The following is a 23,371-nucleotide window of genomic DNA, read 5'->3' as shown; positions in this document are numbered from 1 at the left end:
AAATAATAAACCATGCATGCAATATATATGTTGTCATTTTTACAAAGGGAAAACAGCATGTAATATTAAAACAAGATTGAATAATGAGCCTTGTGTTCTTAAATAAGTGTGTACTTACACCCGGTGTTCTTCTGAATAAAGTAGGTGTCTCTACGTCAACAAAACCTGAAACAGAGATAACATACATTTATTATCTAAAAAAACACCCAAGTTGCAGGAGGAAATTACAGTCACTATACTACATATTCTGTTTTTCAATGGAAGTTAACATAACTCTTAAATGCAGGGTTGGCTCGCTTAGCAAGAACTATTGGATTTGTTTTTACAGATGATTATATTATTAATCCCCCCTCTAATTTCTCCTCATCTATGAATGATGAGACTTAAAACTTATTTCCAACTTACCACATGAATATGGAAGATTTGTATGTAAAATAAGATCAACTTACTCTTCATAGACGTATTTACACTTGTATGCAAATTTGTCCTTGATTACATAAAATCACACAGGTTCCCGTAAATTTTGACATCATAATCCAAAACATTTGACGTCACAACTAAAAAGGGATTGTTGCTTGACGTCAAAAGGTTATTCAGAGGTGATATAAGGTCATTCCGAGGCAAAATACAGCTAAAGACCAAAATTGCAAATACGTTTATTCATGTTCTTTTAAAATTCATCCTCTAACTTATACAATTGCCATGTCTGTTGTAAATAATATTTATGCATACAGGTTGATAAAATTTATATCTAGTTTCCATCAGTTAATGAGAATATTAAAAATAATGATAGTGTACATGTATATCAACTTAAAATATGTGGTAATGTAAATTCAGAAATTATTGCAATGTTTTATTATTGCTGAAAATGTGACAGTATACTATTATATTATACTGTTAATAAAAACTTGCATTCATATTTTCAAAAATACTTTTCCTTCATGAAATTTTTGTAATTCCATGGATTAGATTTCACAATTTTGCCAGTTGTCAAGAATAAGCCATAAGGGCTATTCCATTAAAATGAATGTGGGAGAGAAGGAAGGGAAGTTTATTTATTGAATGTGGGTCATGGTTCTTTTTTCAGTATGTGTCTATTACCATTATGCAAAATTATCTAAAAAATGGTTCTTGGTTGTAGGGGTATTTGAAAGTCCCTTCCTACCCTCCCACATACATTTTAATGGAATAGCCCTAATAATTCATGAATTTACAGTAAATCAGCATTTTTTTATAAGTTTTACAAATATACCATGGTCATTGCACAGAAATTCTCTCATTTTCATCACCATTTTAGATCTGGTTCTCAGATTTTTCTGCATAAATGTATCTCTTAAGTCTAAATATCTATATTCCATTCTTGATGGTTCTTTGGACTGAAATAGTAAAAGAAATCATTACATGACAAATGGCAGGTATGGGGCATAAACTGCTTTCACTTTTGTAGCACTCCACTTTACCTCCAGGCATGCCATCTGCCCATCTGCATAGAGTGCAATCAACAGTTTTTTTTCTATGACGTCATATTTTGAGAGACAATGTATAATTGACCCTTAGTGGTGGTAATGTTAATAAAGATACTTGTATAAAACTATATACCACTAGAATCAGAATTTTCTCTAGTTTAGAATGAAATATAAATAAATTGTACTTTTAATAGTGTCAAAAAGTTTTATCCAGAGAAAATGGGAAAAACATTGCATAATCTATGCTTAAAAAAACATAAAATCAGCTCATGTGCACACCCATGAAGACATAATACATGCACATTTTACATAATCAAAACTGTATGAATTTCATAGATTTTTACCTGGTTTTTCAAAAATTTCATGCATAAGGGTATGTTCGCCTGCTCTGAAAAGAGCTACAGTGGCTGCACATAAGTTTTCAATTTCCACTGCCAAAAAATCAGGATGTTAACAGTGTTGTCTCCCCTCAAAACATGTATATTCAATTTATTTATTTTTTGTTATTATCTTAATCATTTAACCTGTTATAATTGAAGCTAATAACTTATTTTTACAATCAAATACAAAAAATATGATACTTTTTCATCAATTATGTTGATAAAAAGGGACTTCCCTCCATGTCTCTTTTTAGTCTGGGAATAACCCCTAGTTTTTTATACGAAACTGTTTATAGCACCCATAAACATCATGACCCCATCTGAACAAACATGAGTACCCAATTGTGCACAAACATGAGTATACACCATCTGTACAAACATGAGAATACCCCATCTGTACAAACATGAGAATACCCCATCTGTACAAACATGAGAATACCCCATCTGCACAAACATGTAAAATACCCCATCTGCACAAACATGAGTACCCTATTTGCACAAACATGAGTACCCAAATGTGCACAAACATGAGCACACACCATCTGTACAAACATGAGCACACACCATCTGCACAAACATGAGAATACCCCATCTGTACAAACATGAGCACACACCATCTGTACAAACATGAGCACACACCATCTGCACAAACATGAGAATACCCCATCTGTACAAACATGAGAATACCCCATCTGCACAAACATGAGAATACCCCATCTGCACAAACATGAGAATACCCCATCTGCACAAACATGAGAATACCCCATCTGCACAAACATGAGTACCCCATTTGCACAAACATGAGTACCCCATTTGCACAAACATGAGTACCCAAAAGTGCACAAACATGAGTATACACCATCTGTACAAACATGAGCACACACCATCTGTACAAACATAAGAATACCCCATTTGCACAAACATGAGTACCCAAAAGTGCACAAACATGAGCACACACCATCTGCACAAACATGAGCACACACCATCTGTACACACATAAGAATACCCCATCTGCACAAACATGTAAAATACCCCATCTGCACAAACATGAGTACCCCATTTGCACAAACATGAGTACCCAAAAGTGCACAAACATGAGCACACACCATCTGTACAAACATGAGCACACACCATCTGTACAAACATAAGAATACCCCATCTGCACAAACATGAGAATACCCCACCTGCACAAACATGAAAATACCCCATCTGCACAAACATGAGAATACCCCATCTGCACAAACATGAGTAGCCATGTGCACAAAAATGAGTACCCCATCTGCACAAATAACAATGAATCAACAGGTACAATGATTACATGAATGTAAAGTAAATTATTGTAGACTTACTGGTTGTAGATGATCACCAAGACCAATAGGTATTCTTTCCTTACATTGGTTCAATAAATCAACCTCTCTTGCTTCAATTTCTATCTCTCCTGTTTTCATGTTCTGAAATATAATTAATATGTTTTGAGAAGTTACAATAGCTTTAGGAAAAGACCATTTTCCAATACATTTCACATTTCTCTCCAGAAAGATTTTTGACATAGTATAGGTTTCAGACAAAAAAAAAATATGGTCATAGACCTTAAAAATTTTAAATGGGACATTTGATTTACTTAAGTGTTCTGATATTCAAAATCTAACAACATGGTTAGATTCAGGATATAAAAAAAAAACATAAAAAAATTATTTGAAATCAAACACAGTTTTATTTGAGACCCTTCAAATTAAACCTAAAATATATGGACTAATTTGAAAACAGGGCACGAAATAAACTAGAGGCTCTTAAGAGCCTGTGTCATTCACCTGTATGTACTGATGCTTTGGAAGTCGTGTAAATCATTAAGGTTAACATTATAATTAATAGTATTAAATATTGGATATTATTAGATACTATAACGATATCTAAGATAATAACAAACCAGATGCTCTGTAGGGTGCAGCTTTATACAACCGCAGAGGTCGAACCCTGAACGGTTGGGGCTAGTATGGACACAACATTCAAACTGGATACAGCTCTGAATTTGGATTGTGATTGAATAGTTGACACAGTATAGGTTTCTGACACAGAATGAATGTGGTCTAATGAACTTAGAATGTTTTTTTTTTGCTTTTGAGCAATTCACTATGCTGTTGAATATTAATCCTTTGATATTTAAAGAAATTTTCTTTTTCTTTTCTGAAATCTGAAATAAGAAAAATTGAACCCCACCAATTTTTTTTCACCTCCCCCTTTCCCTTATTCCAAATAAAGGCTCTCAAGAGCCTGTGTCGCTCACCTTGCCAAGTTGGTCTATGTGCATACTAAACAATGGACACAGATAAATTCATGACACAATTGTGTTTTGGTGATGGTGATGTGTTTGTAGATCTTTCTTTACTGAACATTCTTGTTGCTACAATTATCTCTATTTATAATGAACTTGGCCCAGTAAATACAGTTAAAAATATTTTCTAAAAATTTACAAAAATTTATGAAAATTGTTAAAAATTGACTATAAAGGGCAATTACTCCTTAAGGGGTCAATTGACAATTTTGATCATGAGACTTATTTGTAGATCTTATTTTGCTGAACATTATTGCTGTTTACACTTAATCTCTATCTATAATAATATTCAAGATAATAACCAAAAACAGCAAAATTTCCTTAAAATTACCAATTTAGGGGCAGCAACCCCACAACAGGTTGTCCGATTTATCTGAAAATTTCAGGGCAGATAGATCTTGACCTGATAAACATTTTCACCCTGTGTCAGATTTGCTCTAAATGCTTTGGTTTTTTAGTTATAAGCCAAAAAACTACCCCTATGTTCTATTTTTAGCCATGGCAGCCATCTTGGTTGGTTGGCCAGGTCACGTCACACATTTTTTAAACCAGATGCCCCAATATTGATTGTGGCCAAGTTTAGTGAAATTTGGCCTAGTAGTTTCAGAGGAGAAGATTTTTTTAAAAGAATACTAAAATTTTTGAAAATGGTTAAAAATTGACTTTAAAGGGCAATAACTCCTTAAGGGGTCAACTGACAATTTTGATCATGCTGACTTATTAGTAGATCTTACTTTCCTGAACATTATTGCTGTTTACAGTTTATCTTTATCTATAATAATATTCAAGATAATAACCAAAACAGCAAATATGTCCTTAAAATTACTAATTCAGGGGCAGCAACCAAACAACGGTTTGTCCGATTCATCTCAAACATTTCAGGGCAGATAGATCTTGACTTGATAAATAATTTAACCCCATGTCAGATTTGCTCTAAATGCTTTGGTTTTTGAGTTATAAGCCAAATACTGCATTTAACCCCCTATGTTCTATTTTTAGCCATGGCAGCCATCTTGGTTGGTTGGCCGGATCACCGGACACATTTTTTAAACTAGATACCCCAATGATGATTGTGGCCAAGTTTGGTTTAATTTGGCCCATTAGTTTCAGAGGAGAAGATTTTTTTTAAGTTAACGACGACGGACAACGACAGAGACGGACGCAAAGTGATGGGAAAAGGTGAGCTAAAAAAAACAACTAAATGCACAAAAAGATCAGCATATCATAAAGAAATCACAAAATTGATATAAATGCAATGACAAAAAAAACTTAACAACCATGAGACTTAAATACATACCATGTTTTCCTGTCCTTCTGGTCTAGGTATGACAATGCCTTTCACTTCCATTACACTTTCTAGGGAAAGATTATCTTTATCAAGCTCTGATGCTGTCTGAAATTTAGAGAAAAAGTCAAAACATTTACAAAAGAGGGACGAAAGATACCAAAGGGACAGTCAAACTCATAAATCTAAAACAAACTGACAACGCCATGGCTAAAAAGGAAAAAGACAAACAAACAACAGCACACACGACACAACATAGAAAACTAAAGAATAAACAACACGAACCCCACCAAAAAACTAGGGGTGATCTCAGGTGCTCCGGAAGGGTAGGCAGATCCTGCTCCACATGCGGCACCCGTCGTGTTGCTTATGTGATAACAAATCCGGTAAATAGTCTAATTCGGTAGGTCACATTCAGGAAAGGGAAGGGGATTGTAGTTACGACGTAAGGAACATATCCGATATCATTTGTGATACGGTTATTCCATAACAGTCAACCAACTCGTGATGGCGTCCGTAAAATTTACGAAGGGATGATTTCAACTTCACCATTTGGAACTCTTGGTTTAATAGCTTCCTTGTGAGCAACAACCCTCTATCAAGAAAATCATGATAGGAAATGCAAGCACGGGGAATATCGTATCAATTGGGAGATATATACCCCGTATGCAGGTGCTGCTGGAATGTTGCTACTTAGAAATGGAAAGTTCACAATTGGAAAGCTGAAATCATCTCTTTTGTCGTAAAGTTTTGTTTTCAAATTAATCATTGTTAAAGGGAAACTTCGCAAAAAAATCAAAAATTGATATTATGTTCATTCTGTATAAAAATGCTCAAATTCATAGATATTAAAGTTTTATTCCGCTAGATAAGCGATCACCATCGATTTTAAATTTAGAGTATCAATTCTTTGCGATCCGCCATCTTGTCTTCTTTCCCCATTAATAAAAAAGATATGTCTATAAACCACAAAGAAACAAAACTACAGTAACCGATGTAGTCGTAATTGCGTGTCGATATCTTGTCAATCGTACGGTTGTTTTATCCGACTAACTAACTTGATACGGAAAATATTCTTACTTTAAATTAATTTAAATTACCATGGTCTGTTGTTTTTAAACTGTTGATATTGGAATTAGGTGAAAAGTCAAAGTTGAAATCATAAATAAGTGTTCCGTGAAAATTCTTTTCGAAAATCTAATTTGTTCATAATTCTTTAAAGTAATAAACTTTTTTCAAATATATATTGATCTTCCCTCATCTGATCACCAGCATGGCTAAAGGTATTACTTCCAAAGGTATTGTGAGGGGTGTGAGGTGACACGTCCAGGTATTCAAGCGATTTCCTGTCGGGCTTGCAAGCTCATGCATCGTTTCACTTCTGCAGGTATTGATCAGTGTACACGGCTGATAACTTATAACTTTCCATTTTGAACTATCAGATGTATAATATACAACTCTGTCTTACTTGTCATTACTAAACTCATACGCTTGTTTATAAATAACATTTCTGGTGTAAAGAATATAATTCATAAAAATATAAATAATACCCAAAAAATAAGATTTGATGAAGTTAAAATCTATTTAAATATTTTTTCCAAGGGTGAATTTGGGAAAATGTAATATATAGTCATTGTCAATAGTGAAGGACAGATTGGAACAGACCAGAAATATTGATTTAAAAAAATGTACGCACTTGCCGACGATTCGTTTATACGACTGGATAGAAAGTTACGGAACTCAGTATAGCGCAATTTAAAATATATACATGTATACATTGAACATAAGAAAAAAACATATATTTTGAATAAATAGGGGTAAAAGTGTTGTAAATAGACTAGTCCACGTATGCCAACAGTATGTAATCATCGAATGTCGATAGACTATTGTATACCAAAAGAAAAAGAGAACCAATTTAAATTAAATACAGGTCGAAGTATAACTTTTGCTTTGGTTCATTGAAGCTGTGGACCTAGGAAAATCACAGATTTATATTTCAATAAGATTGTTCTCGAACAAAGGAAGGAATTCGTCATCACAATTGTTATATATGCCACTGGACGAACACTAATTATCCCCAGGGAATGTGAATATTTTGCTGGGAAACTTTTGAGTATCAAAGTTTCAAATTAATTTCGGGATTTATTTTCTTTCTTTGTATTCAATAACAGAAAAAAGAATAAATTACTTGTTCGCTAAATAGGGGTATTCTTGTCAGATAAAAGACTTTTAGTTATATTTAAAAAATAGGGAAATATGACATTAAATTGGTTCTGTCTTTTTTTAAACATCGTTAAAACGATGTGTGTCTAAGGTGAACGCCACAAGAACCCTGTAATACTAGTACGAGAGTATAGCATGTAAACATTCCTTCTCAATAAGATGGTTGTATTGGAAATCTTTTCATACAGATTGACAACTCATTGTCCGATATGCATGTAATATTTGCCACATGACGCCCATAGTTCTTTCTACCACCATCACCTTATTCTTTGATATGGCTGTAAACATCGATGGTTCACACCCAAACAAAATGGGATTAATGGACCTTCAGAGCTTCTACGTGTTATACACTTGTGAAATATATAGACGAAATTTCTGTATTGAAATGAATCTACATCTCACAAACAGGATTTTCAAATAACGATTTTGAGTAATCACCTTACAAACCAATATAAACGTATGGCAAGATATAACCATGAAGGAATTTAGTTTTTGTCAGACGCAAGAACTCATCACTATATCATAATTTCAAATATCAAGAACAAGCGGTCGATGTCGATAGTCTGTTTTCTTGTTCATTCTTGGAAGCCTTCATATTCCCCGTCTAACGATGGGAACTCTTTCTGATTGTGTTGAATATAAATGCTTGTATGGTAATTCTGTCGTTTATCTGTACAAGCGGTTGCATTTCCTCTCCTTTCCCAACAAACAAACGAACGAAACGCCACTAGTCTGATTTCTCTGGAGCTCATCCTCAATGGCTCTTATACGTCAGGAAACTTACATGTATACTAATAATGATTGTTTCATGAACAACGATGTATGGACGAACTATTATAAATTCGTCAATATCAGTTATGCATGACTAAAATATAACTTTTATTACAACTACTGTATTACTTATTTGGATTAATGACGGCTATCATGTTCAACATTGCACAAATATTATCATAGAATTTTTTTTTTAAAATCCTCAAAAATCCTCAAAAGAAATAATACCTTAGCTTAGATAATTGGTATTCTTTTCACAAAAAAATCGTGCAAATGATTGTCAAATGAATTTAATTATGTAAGAATAAAATGTTAAAAAGAAACTAAAAAAAATCATGCATGTTGTATGTTGTATTTTTTTGTCAATTAAAAACTTTAAAATTGCAATAGTTTTATTAGCATTTAAACACAGCCAGATTTGAATACAAGTTAAGAAATTCCGGTAAAGTCAATGATATCAAACAGATGTACAATGGTATATCAAATTGGGTAATATTGCATTTAGTTTTTATTAAAGATTAAAACTACTATTTTTTGCTTCATATTTGAATCTTGACGCCAATTGCCGCTAAGAAAGTAATCAAAAATTGTTTCCTTTTATTTTTATACACTTTCGGAATTACGAATCTGAATTTTATTTTCAATTAATTTACACAATTTAATTATTGTATCTTTATTCTCATCGTGTATTAAATCTTAGTGTATTAACATCGTGACAGCATATACTCTTTCTAATCTTTCTGTTTATCCTTTCCAAATAACAACATTTATACCTGTGTACGCTTGAACTCACACCTGCGGCTACATAGCTACAAGGTAAACGAATTGACCTCGTGCCGAGAAATATACAGTGACCTTTACAAAATAATATACACACTCTGCTCACACATTAGTTGCATTGAAATGATTATCAAAACAATAACGGTAAATAGAACTGAAATATTTTCAGTTCAATATCAGTAAAAATGTTCAATAAATATTTTATGAAAAAAATCTCAACAATAATTAATTAAAATTTCAAAAACATTTACTAGAGATAATTTTATAGGAGTTTAATTCAATCAATACAAAACGGTATATATATGCATATTTATTTTCGTTTATTCTTATATTGTGGTTAATAACTTCGACCATTCGTCAGCTGTGCGCTTTTAATTACGTATATTGTCGATAAGCTATAAGAGTTAAACAGATTTTATTTTTTCCCAGAATTCAATAAATCGGGCTAATACGTCACGACCCACTCGAGAATTCAACCAAAAAAGTTACAAATACTTGATTTTCTCCGTTATTAGAAGGAATATAAATTTAAAACTTTGCAAATGTGTTTTTTATGTTAAGATGAACATAATTAGATGATAAGTAAAAAATCGCGGAATTTCCCTTTAATACACACATAGAATCTATATATACTCTCTGAAGTAGTTATTTCAATTCAAGTTTCATCAGGGCTTTTATAAATACTTATTTGGTATTGAGATTAATATCACTAAGCCATGTTTCATTTCAAAGCAATTAGATTGGGGTGAGATTATCTTTTATTTCTTATGCAGCAAAAATACTGCAATCTGATTGGTTGACTACCCCGGTGTAAATAACACCCCACCCGTGTTCACCCGGGGATAAATAAAATTTTGCCAAAAATTTTTAAAAAATGAAATTTTGCCAAAAAAAAATAAAAAATAAAATGTTTCCAAAATAAAGAAAAAAAAATATTAAGAAAATGTTAAACAAAAAAAAAAAAAAAAGAAAAAAAAGAATTAAAAATAAAAAAAAATATAAAGTTTTTTTGTTTTTTTGTTAACTCAAAAGAACACAAAAATTTTCTGAATTTTTCCAAAAATAAAGTAAAAAAATATTTGACAATGAGCAGCAACATGGACATTGAAAAAATATTACGCTGGAAAATTTTCATCACCATTTTTACAATTTTACATCTTGATTTCAAAATGAGTAAAGGAATTGTTCATAAGAAATAAATTCGTTATCTTGGTGTAATCAGGGGTGTACGCAATTTTACACCGTTGTTGAAAATTCATATGAATTTTCAACAACGGTGTAAAATTCTGTACACCCCTGATTACACCAAGATAACTAATAATATTTACCTAGGTACATGTAGTATCTGCTTTCAAAAATTTCAATTAATAAAAAATTTATAAATTAAATTTCAGTTATAACTCAAAGACACTCTCCACTTTTTCTGTCCATTTACATAATGGCTTTCATTCATACATTAAGATTGAATTACTTTGTTAAATAAAACATTTGTTGTCGAACAATTTTTAGTATCTATTTAAATGCTCTTTTTTTTAACACAAAATTACCTTTTCAGACAGGACAACCTGAACAATGCCAGACCAATCTCTTAAAATCAAGAAAAGTCCATGGAATCGATGATACTGTATCCAGCCACATAATGTGACTTCCTGGCCTACATTCTCTTTAGTCAATTCTCCACAAAGATGGCTTCTTCTGGTATAGCTTACTGCTCTTCTTATCGGATTAACCTCTGTAATAAATTTTGAGGAAATGAAATAAATGCATGATGAACCAATGAAAGCATTTACATGTATCTTGATGTCAATAATTATTGGTCACTTTTTGTTAATTTCAAAACTGACAAGTCAGCTGTTGTGAATCACTTCATCCATCAATTTAAATGATTGAGTCTTGAGCAATTACAAAATTAATGTTATAACAGTTATTCAAAATAATGGTCAATTTGAAAGACATCTAATTAACTTGGTGTAAAAGTAAAACTAAATAAAGATGAGTTTAAGTTACAAGATTAATGTAGGATAATATTGTATGCATGGTGTACATATACATTTCTCTAATTCTATGGAAATATGTTTATATATGCCACTGACCCAATAAATTCAAAAGTATCATTTATCAACATCTTAAGAAGCACAGTCATCCTATTAAATATTTAACAGTTCAACCTTTAGAAGTAGTAAATAAGCAGCCTGGTGAATCTCATTCCAAGTTTGTACGATCACGAAAAATAAATGAATTAAATTGGATTAAAAAATTACAGACAGTCTACCCTCTCGGTCTTAATGATAATATCATGGGAATTGGCAATATATCAAGAACCGATTCTGTTAACATTTTGGATATAGTTTCTAAAACTGTTCGTAAAAATCGTTCTCATGGACGCAGAAAAAATCGCAATCAAAGAAAATTTCGGACCAACCATACAAATATTTCGGACCTAATTTCCATTTCAAAAAACAACGGCAGACATTATCTGTTAACCAAGCTTTGTTCTTTACCTATAAATAAATTAAATAAAATTTTAGAGGATTGCAACACAATTTCATATTACAGTCCTAAGTATGAAATTGTCCAAATTATAATGGCATATTGTTATTCTAAACTGTTTCCAAAAATTGATCGACCTGAAGATCATAAAAAACATTTTATTAAAATAAAGTATGTCAATAAAGGTTTTGATTTTGTAAATATTGCCGGTATTTTTAACGACCATTCTGTTAAAGACCAAATTCCTGGATATTTTGATAATACTGAACTCCCTCTCATTTGTTATATTTACAAGAAATCTACCCGAAAATATGTGTTTAATTATAGCCAATTGTGTAAAGATGTAAATATCACTGAAAATACACCTATGTCGTGTAATTGCAGTAATTCAGAATACACCTATGGACCAATTTCCCATGTTATAACAGGAGACCTTAACATCGTTCGCGACCGAGAGTTAAAATCATTCCTCAGTAAAGGACCTAAATATCGTCCCCCGTCAACTATTAACTGGAATGAGTGTCGTAATATCATCAACGACTCACTCCGCGCCTACTGTTTGAAATGGGTAAAACGGGAAAAAGCTGACAAAAAATCTTTGGACTCTTTTATTAATTCAGTAATGAAGATAGTTGATATTCGAATACAACATTTTAAAGAACATTTTACCCTCAACAAAAACTATAAAAACCCTATTTCGCGTATCAAAAATAAACTAACAGAACTAGCCAAGGAATTTGTTTTTGTCCCGGCTGATAAAGCTGCTAATAATATCATTATTGTTTGACGTAAATTTTATATAGAGGTTCTGCAAAAGGAAATCACGAATTCACCAACATTCCAACTGACTTCATTTTCAGAAAACGACATCTGTAACAAACATAAACTTTTAGCTACTTCTTTACAAGCAGAACCAAACACAATGAAAGTCCCAACTATGTACTGGCTTCCGAAGCTGCACAAAAAACCTTACAAATATAGATTTATTTCATCTTCCAGCCATTGTTCAACTACTAAATTGTCTGTTTTACTTACTAGTACACTTGGTACAATAAAAAACCTGATAATAAATTGTTCAAATAAGGCCTTTGAAAATAGTGGAATTAATTACTTTTGGAGTGTCAAAAACTCGTTGGAAGTACTTGATAAATTGCATGCATATATTGGTGATTTTGAATCTGTTCAAAGTTTTGATTTTTCTACCCTATATACCACTTTGCCTCATATTCTTATTAAGAAAAAATTCACATCCCTAATTAACTGGGCATTTAAAAAGTCGGAATGCGAGTACATATGTTCAAACTCTTTTAGATCATTTTTTAGTAGCAATAAACAAAAGAACTATGTCAATTGGACATGCTTTGATACTATTTATGCACTTGAATTTTTACTTGATAACATTTTTGTTCGCTTTGGAGATTCCGTATATCGTCAAGTTATTGGAATTCCAATGGGGACTAACTGTGCACCACTTATTGCGGACCTGTTTTTGTATTGTTATGAGTTACAATTTATGACTAAAATTAGCAAAGACCCATCAAAACAACATTTGATACAAAAATTTAACAATACTTTTAGATATTTGGATGATATATTGGCTCTAAATAATGACGACTTCAGTATGTATACTAAAGAAATTTATCCTGTAGAACTTACTTTAAATAAAGCTAATGATAACAATGACCACTGCCCTTTCCTCGATCTTGATATCTATATCATAAACGGGAAGCTTAATACAAAAATTTATGATAAAAGAGATGATTTTTCATTTCCTATTGTTAATTATCCATTTTTAGATGGTGACGTTCCCTTGTCACCATCTTATGGTGTTTATATATCTCAACTTGTACGATTCGCTCGTGTATGTAACAATGTATTAGATTTTAGCGAGAGAAATTTATGTATTACTGAAAAATTATTACACCAGGGTTTTCGATATCACAAACTGGTCAAAACATTTACTAAATTTTATCACCGGTATAAGGAAATAATTCGTAAATATAACTCAACATGCAGACATCTTATACGTTCAGGTATTTCACATCCAAAATTTTATGGAAATATTCTTTATAAAGCACAAAAATGTCAGTATTCTCCTCAGAAACTAACAAAACCTTTAAATAGACTTATTAAAAGGGGATATAGTTACGATACTGTTGTCAGGTCATTAAAGATTGCATATTTTGGCTTTAACATTGATTCACTGATAGGGTCTTTGCATCGGAACTAAACACATTTACTTCTAAAAAAACAGTTGTTGGCATGACACGGGTTATGTTCTTCTCATATATTTTATGATAGTATGATACTAAACCCCTAACGGGAGGGATTGTACCTGATATTCATATGATGAAGACATAATCTTTCAATCAGTTTAATTGAGGTCTGGAGCTGGCATGTCAGTTAACTGCTAGTAGTCTGTTGTTATTTATGTATTATTGTCATTTTATTTATTTTCTTTTGTTACATCTTTTGACATCAGACTAGGACTTCTCTTGAACTGAATTTTAATGTGCGTATTGTTATTCTTTTACTTTTCTACATTGGCTAGAGGTATAGGGGGAGGGTTGAGATCTCATAAACATGTTTAACCCCGCCACAATTTTGCGCCTGTCCCAAGTCAGGAGCCTCTGGCCTTTGTTAGTCTTGTATGATTTTAAATTTTAGTTTCTTGTGTATAATTCGGAGTTTAGTATGACGTCCATTATCACTGTACTATTATGCATATTTTAGGGGCCAGCTGAAGGACACCTACGGGTGCGGGAATTCTCGCTACATTGAAGACCCATTGGTTGCCTTCGGCTGTTGTTTGCTCTATGGTCGGGTGGTTGTCGCTTTGACATATTCACCATTTCCTTTCTCAATTTTATTATCTCTTTCCAAACCCATTGTATAAAAAAAAAAAATCAAAGTGTGGTTGCCGGTGATCTCAGAAGATGATTGGCTAAGTCAAAGGGTCATAACCTTTCTCAGGTTGCCGAAATAATCAAAATGTTCTAACAGGTGTTAATGAAATTGACAACTTCGTGGAAAGTGGAAGGCACTCGAAGGGGATTTTGATTAAGAAAAGAAGGAAATTTATCTTTTAATCATTAGAGAAACAGTTTATTACATAGTAACGTGTGGGTTATTGGATTTATTCAATCTCAATAGTTAAATTATAAATTTTAAAGTCCTGGCCGAGGCTTGGACTTTAAAATTGATTATTTAACTATCTCGATTGGATAAATTCGATAATCCACTTGTTTCAATGTAATAATCTATTTATGTATTAGTGATTATCAATCCTCATGATCCTAGGGACCTGAGTAGTTCATTAATAGTTATCCCATAAGGACGCGGTGTGTCAGTGTAAGATCATCCTGATGGCCGGAGGCCAGATGGTGATCTTACACTGACACACCAAGTCCGAATGGGATAACTATTTTACATCCCAGCTGTTTTAGATTAGACGAAAAACCATTTACAATTCATAAAATCTAGTTTAGAACGCCACACAACCATTATTATATACTTATATATTACTATATGATGTATACCCTTTATGACCCCCTAACACGATGAGTAGATATAAAACAATGTCAACTCACCCCACTGGCCAATCGGCCCACACTATATTGCCACTTTATGAAAAAATCGCCCCACTCTTGTAACCGACTCGCCCAACTTTAAAAAAGTGTAAAATCAAATTGAACAATCAGTCTGACAACTCATTTATTTAACGAAAAGGGTTTAAACCCCACTGAGTAAAGGTCTGCCAACTCGCCCCAGTTATAAAAATATCTTGCTTCCTTTAAGTATGTTAAATTTCTGTTAGTTTGTATCCAGTCGTCCTGGTGAAGTGGTATGTGTCGTGGCTTGATATGCTAAAGGTCTTGAGTTCGAATCCCAGCATATACATGTACACTGGATTTTTTCTACGTGAATTTTGATAGATAGTCTTCCCCGTATAATTAATTATAAGTTTTATACTGGATTTAAAATTCCTGCCAAAATGTTACAGAACAAAGAAAAGCATGCATAACAAAGAAATTTAAACTGGGGTGATCTGGTAGGGGTGATCCGGCTCAGATCACCCCTGTTAGAACAAAGGAGCTGGGATGTAATCTACTGTGATCATGCACTAGCTTGTGAACCCATAGATTGTGAGTTTGAACACCACTTAGGCAAAGTATACTTGACTTCAATCTTAAATAATTAGGATTGCCATTTTTCCTGCCAAAGGTTGGTGGTTCTATAAGGATATTGAGGCTTCCATCAATAAAATCAGACTACCACAATTTAATGTAAATGATGTTTAACATGTTTTATACCAAAAATCAATCAATTTATTTATCAATTAATCTTTGTTCATAATCATTGATTTTATTTATGGTACTCATCATGCAAAAGAATAGCCCATCATGCATCCAAGAATGTATGTGATAGATGAGGACCATTCCTGGCTTCCAGGGTTAAATATAAATATTTCTTTCGTTCGGCTGTATACAACCTTTTTTACAGTTGAGTGATTTTATCATGTAGACAAAATCAGTCACCTGTGTACTATAAATACCTGTGTAACCTTATCTGAAGCCTCATATTTTCTAAGGCTGTAGCAGGACACATGTATCAAAGATAAGTTTCGATACATCATGTGAAAGAAGATGAATAATGAGTAACAAATCTTGTAAACTGGTTAATTTTTTCAATGATCTTAATTTCATAATTTCTAAGACCAAGCCTGTTGCAAAGTTTAATCTTGTTCCCTTTTCTTTTCTTCCTTATTGATCCAATATATATATATGTCCTTTTTTTTTCTTTTTTTTTTTAAGCAGGGTTCAAACTCACAACCTCTGTGTTGACTGGATAGTGATTACAGTGGTAACTAATAAGACCACTCAGCTACCTAGGCAATCTGATACTTTTTAGATTTTATCTTACTTCAGACATGTCAGAGAAAAGATATTGCAAAATATTGTCCTATGAAATATTGAACCCTTTCGACCTTTTTGGTACATCTGTTATCATGGTTATCAATTCAAAATTAATTGAAATTAAAGTTGATTGTTTAATTAAGAATGCTGGTGAGCCATTGTACACAGTACATGTAAGTTATAATCATGATGCCTTTGAACTCACAGATTTATCATTTTTTTCAAATGCTTTTTTTTTTAATGTTATAAAATTTACATTTACACCATTGTACACTCAGTGTGTTTAAAAAAAATCAAATATTTTAAGGGATTCATATTTTATTTCAAAATATTTCAAATTTTGAATTTTTCAAAGTTTCAACAAGAAATCTTCATTTGCACAGTCATGACAGTATTGCGCAATAAATTTGTAACATCTTTTTTACTTTTATTTAATGTCCGAAACCTATATTATGTCAAAAATTTGATCACAATCCAAAATTAGACAGTATCAAGCGTGAATATGGTGTCCAAATTTGCCCTATAAACTGTTCAGCCTTCAACCTCTGCAGTTGTATCAGGCTGCACTCAGCGAAGCATTCTATTTAACTATAAATGTTGAATGTTTATCATGTTTATTTTTTTAATTTTTGTCTAAATATGTTTAGTACAGTTTCCACCTATAAGTATAATTAAAGTACAAGTCAAGTGAGTGGTTGACCAGAGTGAAAATTGTACATATACATGTGAGACCTTCATATTTACATGGGAGACAATCGAGTATTAACAGTGACACCTAGCTAGAGAGTACAGAATACTAAAACCTGAAGAATCTAAAAAACAGCCTTTTACTGATTTCACTGATTATTTATGAAAAAAATCCTTGGTATGGAGTGAAATTATTGGGTGTGACCCACAGGAAAACTACACGTAAGAGCCATTGCCTTGTGGAAGTTGTGCTGATAGTGATATAGTCCAAATAGTGAAATAATTACGTCAGATATGTCTTGAAAGGCTATTATATTTTTTTCTTTGAAGCCTTACATTGGTAGAAGCGTCAAATAAAAATTTAAAATAGCCTTTCAAGACGTCATAATCATCTGGGCTAATAGTTATAATGATATGCATGATATGGGAGAGATAGAAAACTTAGAAAGTTATAGGGGGCAGGGGTGGTATGCATGTACATTTACTGGTAAATGCCTCCGATATCCGAAGAACCCCTCGAAAACTGCGAGGGTACTACAGTGGCATCCATGTACACTCCCTAACGGGATTAATGGAGATGTGTCACTAACGCATGTTTATACGACAATTATTTTTACAAGGACAATCAATCCCCACCCAACACAAAGGGAGTGCTAGGACACCGGGCAGTCTGTTATTATGGTCGAGGAAGCCGAAGTACTCGGAGAGAACCACCGGGCCACTCGGTGGAAACAGACAAACCAGAGAGATATCAGAAGATTGATCTCCAGGTCAAAGTAAGGGACAACTTTGACCAACCGAGGCCCCCAAAGTACCCATTCTAGTTTAAACTCCGGTCTGGGTACCAGAGATGTGTGTGAGAGGGTGAAAATTACCCTTCTGATGTGCTGATATTTTTAGCACCCTGAGTGAGAATCGAACTCAGAACCTTCAGCACTGTAGCCATCGGTCTTAACCACTAGACCACAAACTCACATAAATGTGGTATGAAAATGACAATTGAGACAAGGTGTGCCAACAGGCATTAAGATTTGAGACTGAGGAACAGATGATATTCAGTATTAATATAATTTTGTATGCCATAACCATTTAATGTAAACGTGTTTGTGCTAATAAATATTATCTATTGTCTATAATAATGACCTTCAGAGATTGAATTTATTGTCGAGTGTGATCTGTTCAAGTCAGGTTTGCACTTGATGGATCTAACAAAGAAAGACGTAGATCTGATTCTAAATTGTTTCTTCGGGTTGATAAATTTCCTCTGAATGTGTTTTCGGATTCCACTAAGTCCTGATGATGAAACTGCCAAAAAAGATCTTTGAAACATTATGCCCACGGCCGTCCACGGGGATTTAAATGTTAGGGGACAGGAACAAACAGAACAATTGGCTTTTGTTTATCTGTCAAATTCCTCCATTTAAGAAGCACCATTACAAGATAAGCTAGTACCCTCATTATATATATCATTCTTGTAGAGGCGGATTTTGGGGTCCTCATTATTTTTCAAATAGACTATTAAAATATTCCATTACGCAAATTTGAAATGATATGAAGTATCAGGAACTTGTTTTCCCTTTTTTTTTTTAGATTGATCAGTAACGTGGTTTATAAAAGAGCTCCGGTCGGAACTTTGACTTGATTAACAATACACTGGATGTTTACAAACACTAATTATTAAATCAACTTTGAAATTATATAAATTATAGTTAAGGTAAAAAGATATAGGGGGACATAAAAACATTCAACTTGCTAACATGGTCTAACATGGCCGAATTATAAGTAGGAAAACTTGGAAAATACATCAAAGTGTGCCCAGTCTTTTTTAATCAATTAAGCTTCCTGCAAATACTCAGGTCCCAAACTTTGCTTTCTTTAAAACTAATCCTTAATCTGAATTTAGAAGGAAAAAAAATTGAAGAATCTGGAAATTTTTGTCGGAAAATAGTGACAAGCCAAGACATACTTACAAGCTATGGACTAATTTTCCAAGAGAAAAACACCGAGGACAAGTAAAATAATAACATGGAATGACATGCAGATTACCCATTGCGGGGTGTTCCTTAGATAGGAAGCTAATACACAAGAAAGACAGAGGAAACAAAATCCGGTTAACACATATTACCACTAGACATGACAAAGTCTACTGTTACATACATGATTCTATATATATACGCATGTGGAGATCATGGTGGTATGACTTTTAAACTTTTATAGGTGATATATAGATCTCACTCAAGATTATTTGAGGTTCTATCAGTTTTCGGTTTAATTTGTTTTGCTATTTCTTATGTCACAGAATACCTTAATTTCCCTTCGAAAATTCATTACGGTACCAGGTAATCTACCCGTTCGAATTCTGAGCTACAGTGGTACACAATGAAGCTTTGTTAAAAAAATAAAGTAGACCTAAACCATAAATAAAAAAAGGTAAATTCTACCCAAGAAGCTTTTCTCTATAAGAGGAAACATATCCGATTCTAATAAAAATATTTTCAAAACATCACTAGAAACTGGTTAAAACACACATATTGAACAAACACGCAAATGCAGTGCACGTATTTGCTAGAAAATAACGACTTTTTGAAAAAAGAAAGGGAAAAAATAGTTACCAGACCAATTTTAAACCAGTTTGAAAAGAACAGAATACTATATGATCTTCAGTATGGTATTCATTAGCAAAGACCATTTGAAACACAAATTATTTCGTGTATACAGGAACATGTAAATACCTACATACAAATAACATTTTTCAATAAAGAACTTAATTTGCCAACGACCACACTCCGCTACCATATAAGACATATAAGATATGACCTATGTATTAGGACTATTAGTATGAAATCCAAACAATCGGATTGTTGCTAAATATCAGAAATAAACATTAAGCAATACAAACTTTGTCTTTCGTTTGTTTGATTGTTGGTTTGTTTATTTTTTTTGTTTGTTTGTTGGTTTTTTGTTGGTTTTTTGTTTGTTTTTCCTTATATTTCTTAAATATCCAAAATGAAAAACTGAACTGGCTGTCATGTTTACTTACCGCTCACAAAAATGGTTACGCTCGGTGAAGAGTCATCTGACCATGCTGTAATGAATCCAGTCTCCTCAGGTGTATCCAAGGGCATAGTTTAAGTTAGTGTCTATTATACACGCTCTAGATTTGTTAACCGTTTGTTTGACCAAAGTGGCAAATGTCTATATGGAAACTAATGTACGACTCTCATACTTAAATATTTGTTGTACCTCTTTGCCTTAAGATCAACGTTTGAGAACCAGATTGCGATCCTAGTAAATGTTCACCTTGCAACGTTTTTTGTTTTTGTTTCATATTAGTTAAGGTTTTAGCATAATATGTAAATTGATGCTGTGAATACTAACTGTATTTCAGTTTTCGATAGACTTATGCATAGTTTTAATTAATAAAAACTTCATAAAATTCTTCAACACAGCGAAAAAATCCCGCCTTAGCTTAAAACATATTAATTCAACAAGTTTAGACTCTTAATCAATATTAATCTGGAAACTTCTTCTTGATAGAGAAGAAAAACGCACAGGACCCAACCATAAACGGACACACACCGATCAACAGGCACATTATAAAACGTTTGAAAATGTAATGTCAATATTATTCATGATCAAAAACAAAATGTACCCAGAAAACATAAAATGGTAGACGTTACATAATTCAAAAAATGGTCCGTAGTAAAAACGCTTAGTTGCACAACTACTATCGCAGTGACTTTGAATCTCAAAATGAAAAGTGAATACTGAAAGGACGAATGTTTCTATTCTTGATAGGAATATTCCGTTTGCTTCTTGGGATTGAGTGTACGTTTTGCTGTTTCCTAGAAACTGTTACAGCATATGTACATGTGCATATATCATAAATTAATTCTACCATTATACATATATATACAATATTAGGTTAATAACAGAAAAATATAAACTTTTTTGTGTGAGGCTGAGAAACTGGGAAAGGGCGAGGTTCTACCGAGCCCTTCCCCAGTTTTGCGCCGAGTACAAAAAAGTTTATATTTCTATGACATTGACCTAATATTGCTTTTATACTGCAACTTAAATAAATAAATTGATAGCTATAAAAATTGTAACACAAAGTTTAAACTTATTTTCATCCCTTATTGAACCCCTGACTGTGGAAAAAGTGTTCCATGATGAAATTGACATTGCACAAAATATAGCTGTGTTACTATTTTTAGGAAATAAACACAACTGGTTGCAGTATAAATAGACAATAACTGTTAAGTGTCTTTAAATATCAGCTGTATTTGTACGAGGCTAGGAAACAAGGTGTATGCGAGCTTAAGTTTAGCGAGCTACTACACCTGTTTCGAGCCGAGTACACATACAGCTGATATTTAAAGACACTAAACAGTTATTGTCTTTATCCTGCAATTAATTCTGTATATTGTTTGTGTTTTGAAAGACACAAAAACTAATATATTTAGCAATTATTTTCGATCTGTAATCCCGTGAGGCCCTATAGTAGTAATATCAAAATCATACATTACGCTGAAGACGGGTTCGCAAAAAAAATAATCTCGAATGGTCAACAATAATACATATTCAAGGTGAATAATTATCTATTTTTACATAACAACTAATTTCAACAGTAAAAACAAATAACAAAACATTGTCAAATTTCTTTTTGTTTGTTTTTTTTTTTTTTTTTGTTTTTTTTTGTTTTTTTTTTTTTTTTTCTTCTTGTTTTTTTAAAAGTTAGCGACCTTTGTTTGTAGTCATCGATACCTTACTTTTCCATTTATCCATCAGTGAACCGATTTTTAAGTTAACTTATCACTGTTTTTTAAAACTAGCAAATACAGAAATACATAGAATCAATAGAAACAAATGCGTGTGATATGTGTAGGTTTGTGTATAAAACTTCGTCATTTTCATAGTATAAGATTTAAGATTCAATATTTTATCTTCCAATCATGTGCCCTTAAGTGGCATATACACACAATACAACAATTTTACAATGACTATCATGGCAGAACAAATTATTATTACATTCAGTAGTGTACAAATGTTTGTACTAAAACGAAGCAAAGATATATTTTATAAATACTTTCATGGAATAAAACATATTTAATATTAACATACATCTAAATTGGAAGGTTTTCTGAAATAAATTCACTTATTTTCAATGTAATTTTTGCATCTTCCATATTCATTAACCATATACATTTGTTAAGACAGGACAAGTTTGAAAAATATCAATTGACATTCAATGTATCCCAGTAGGCAAATAACATATCATGAAGTAAAATCCATAGTAATCTTTCGCCTCCTTTCTAAGTTAAAGCTATATTTCTAAACATAACTATACATTATAGGTATCCAACATTTATATGCATATAATATTTTAAAAAGAAGAATCAGCAAGTTGTTTTTTATGAAAACATAGAAATAAACAATTAAGAATTTATAACGTATAATAATAATATCACTTTTAATGTTTATATGTTTACATGTAATCACCTTTAATAACTTTTTTTCACTAATTAGAATTTATCTAAACTTGAAGATGAAATATCTGTGTCGTTTCTTTAATTATGGCACCCTCAACGGAGTTGGGGTGACGTATTGTTATTCTACGTTTCTTTTTATTTTTTTTATTTTTATTTTTCTTCCACACTTTTTTGTCCACTCTGGATCTCAGAATTGAATGGACCCAAGTTGATGGAACTATATCATAATGTGAAGCACCATGTGAAGATTTGCTTTTTAGTGTTGGCACTTTCAAGATGGCCGCCGTTACCATGGAAACAGCAAAAATCCGAAAATTCTCAATGTCTTCCAAAAAAAAAGATGGCTGCCGACGTCTATGGTCGTGTTGTATCGTCTAGTGATTTCAACAGTGAAATATCTGATTTAAATAGAACTACAAACATTGAAAATGAGCCCGATGGTTTACAAGAAGTTCACGATGATACTTTCAGGGAGTATTTACCCCAAAACAGCCATATTGTCCAAATTTTGACCGAGATAAACACCCCCAGTCGTTCATATGTAAACAA

The 23,371-nt window shown here is 32.5% G+C and overlaps 2 protein-coding genes across 2 annotated transcripts in view; both read right to left on the bottom strand.

Moving 5' to 3' along the window:
* The window catches only part of LOC143076900 (aspartate--tRNA ligase, mitochondrial-like), a 33,082-nt gene extending 16,423 nt beyond the window's left edge, over positions 1–16,659 (bottom strand). Inside the window, exons 1-6 of the mRNA XM_076252789.1 lie at positions 16,651–16,659; positions 10,785–11,033; positions 5,476–5,571; positions 3,196–3,297; positions 1,253–1,376; positions 119–165 (exon numbers count right to left, since the gene is read on the bottom strand). Of these exons, the coding sequence (XP_076108904.1) occupies positions 119–165; positions 1,253–1,376; positions 3,196–3,297; positions 5,476–5,571; positions 10,785–11,033; positions 16,651–16,659 (627 nt within the window). The remainder of the gene's footprint in view (positions 1–118; positions 166–1,252; positions 1,377–3,195; positions 3,298–5,475; positions 5,572–10,784; positions 11,034–16,650) is intronic.
* The window catches only part of LOC143075531 (aspartate--tRNA ligase, mitochondrial-like), a 250,634-nt gene extending 231,947 nt beyond the window's left edge, over positions 1–18,687 (bottom strand). Inside the window, exon 1 of the mRNA XM_076250972.1 lies at positions 18,474–18,687. Within this exon, the coding sequence (XP_076107087.1) occupies positions 18,474–18,660 (187 nt within the window). The 5' untranslated portion in view covers positions 18,661–18,687. The remainder of the gene's footprint in view (positions 1–18,473) is intronic.
* Between the last annotated feature and the right edge of the window lie 4,684 nt (positions 18,688–23,371).

Source organism: Mytilus galloprovincialis, chromosome 5 (assembly GCF_965363235.1).
Source record: "Mytilus galloprovincialis chromosome 5, xbMytGall1.hap1.1, whole genome shotgun sequence".
Taxonomy (NCBI): Eukaryota; Metazoa; Mollusca; class Bivalvia; order Mytilida; family Mytilidae; genus Mytilus; species Mytilus galloprovincialis.
Note: the sequence above shows the minus strand (reverse complement) of the source record. Positions and strands in the feature narration are given on the sequence as shown.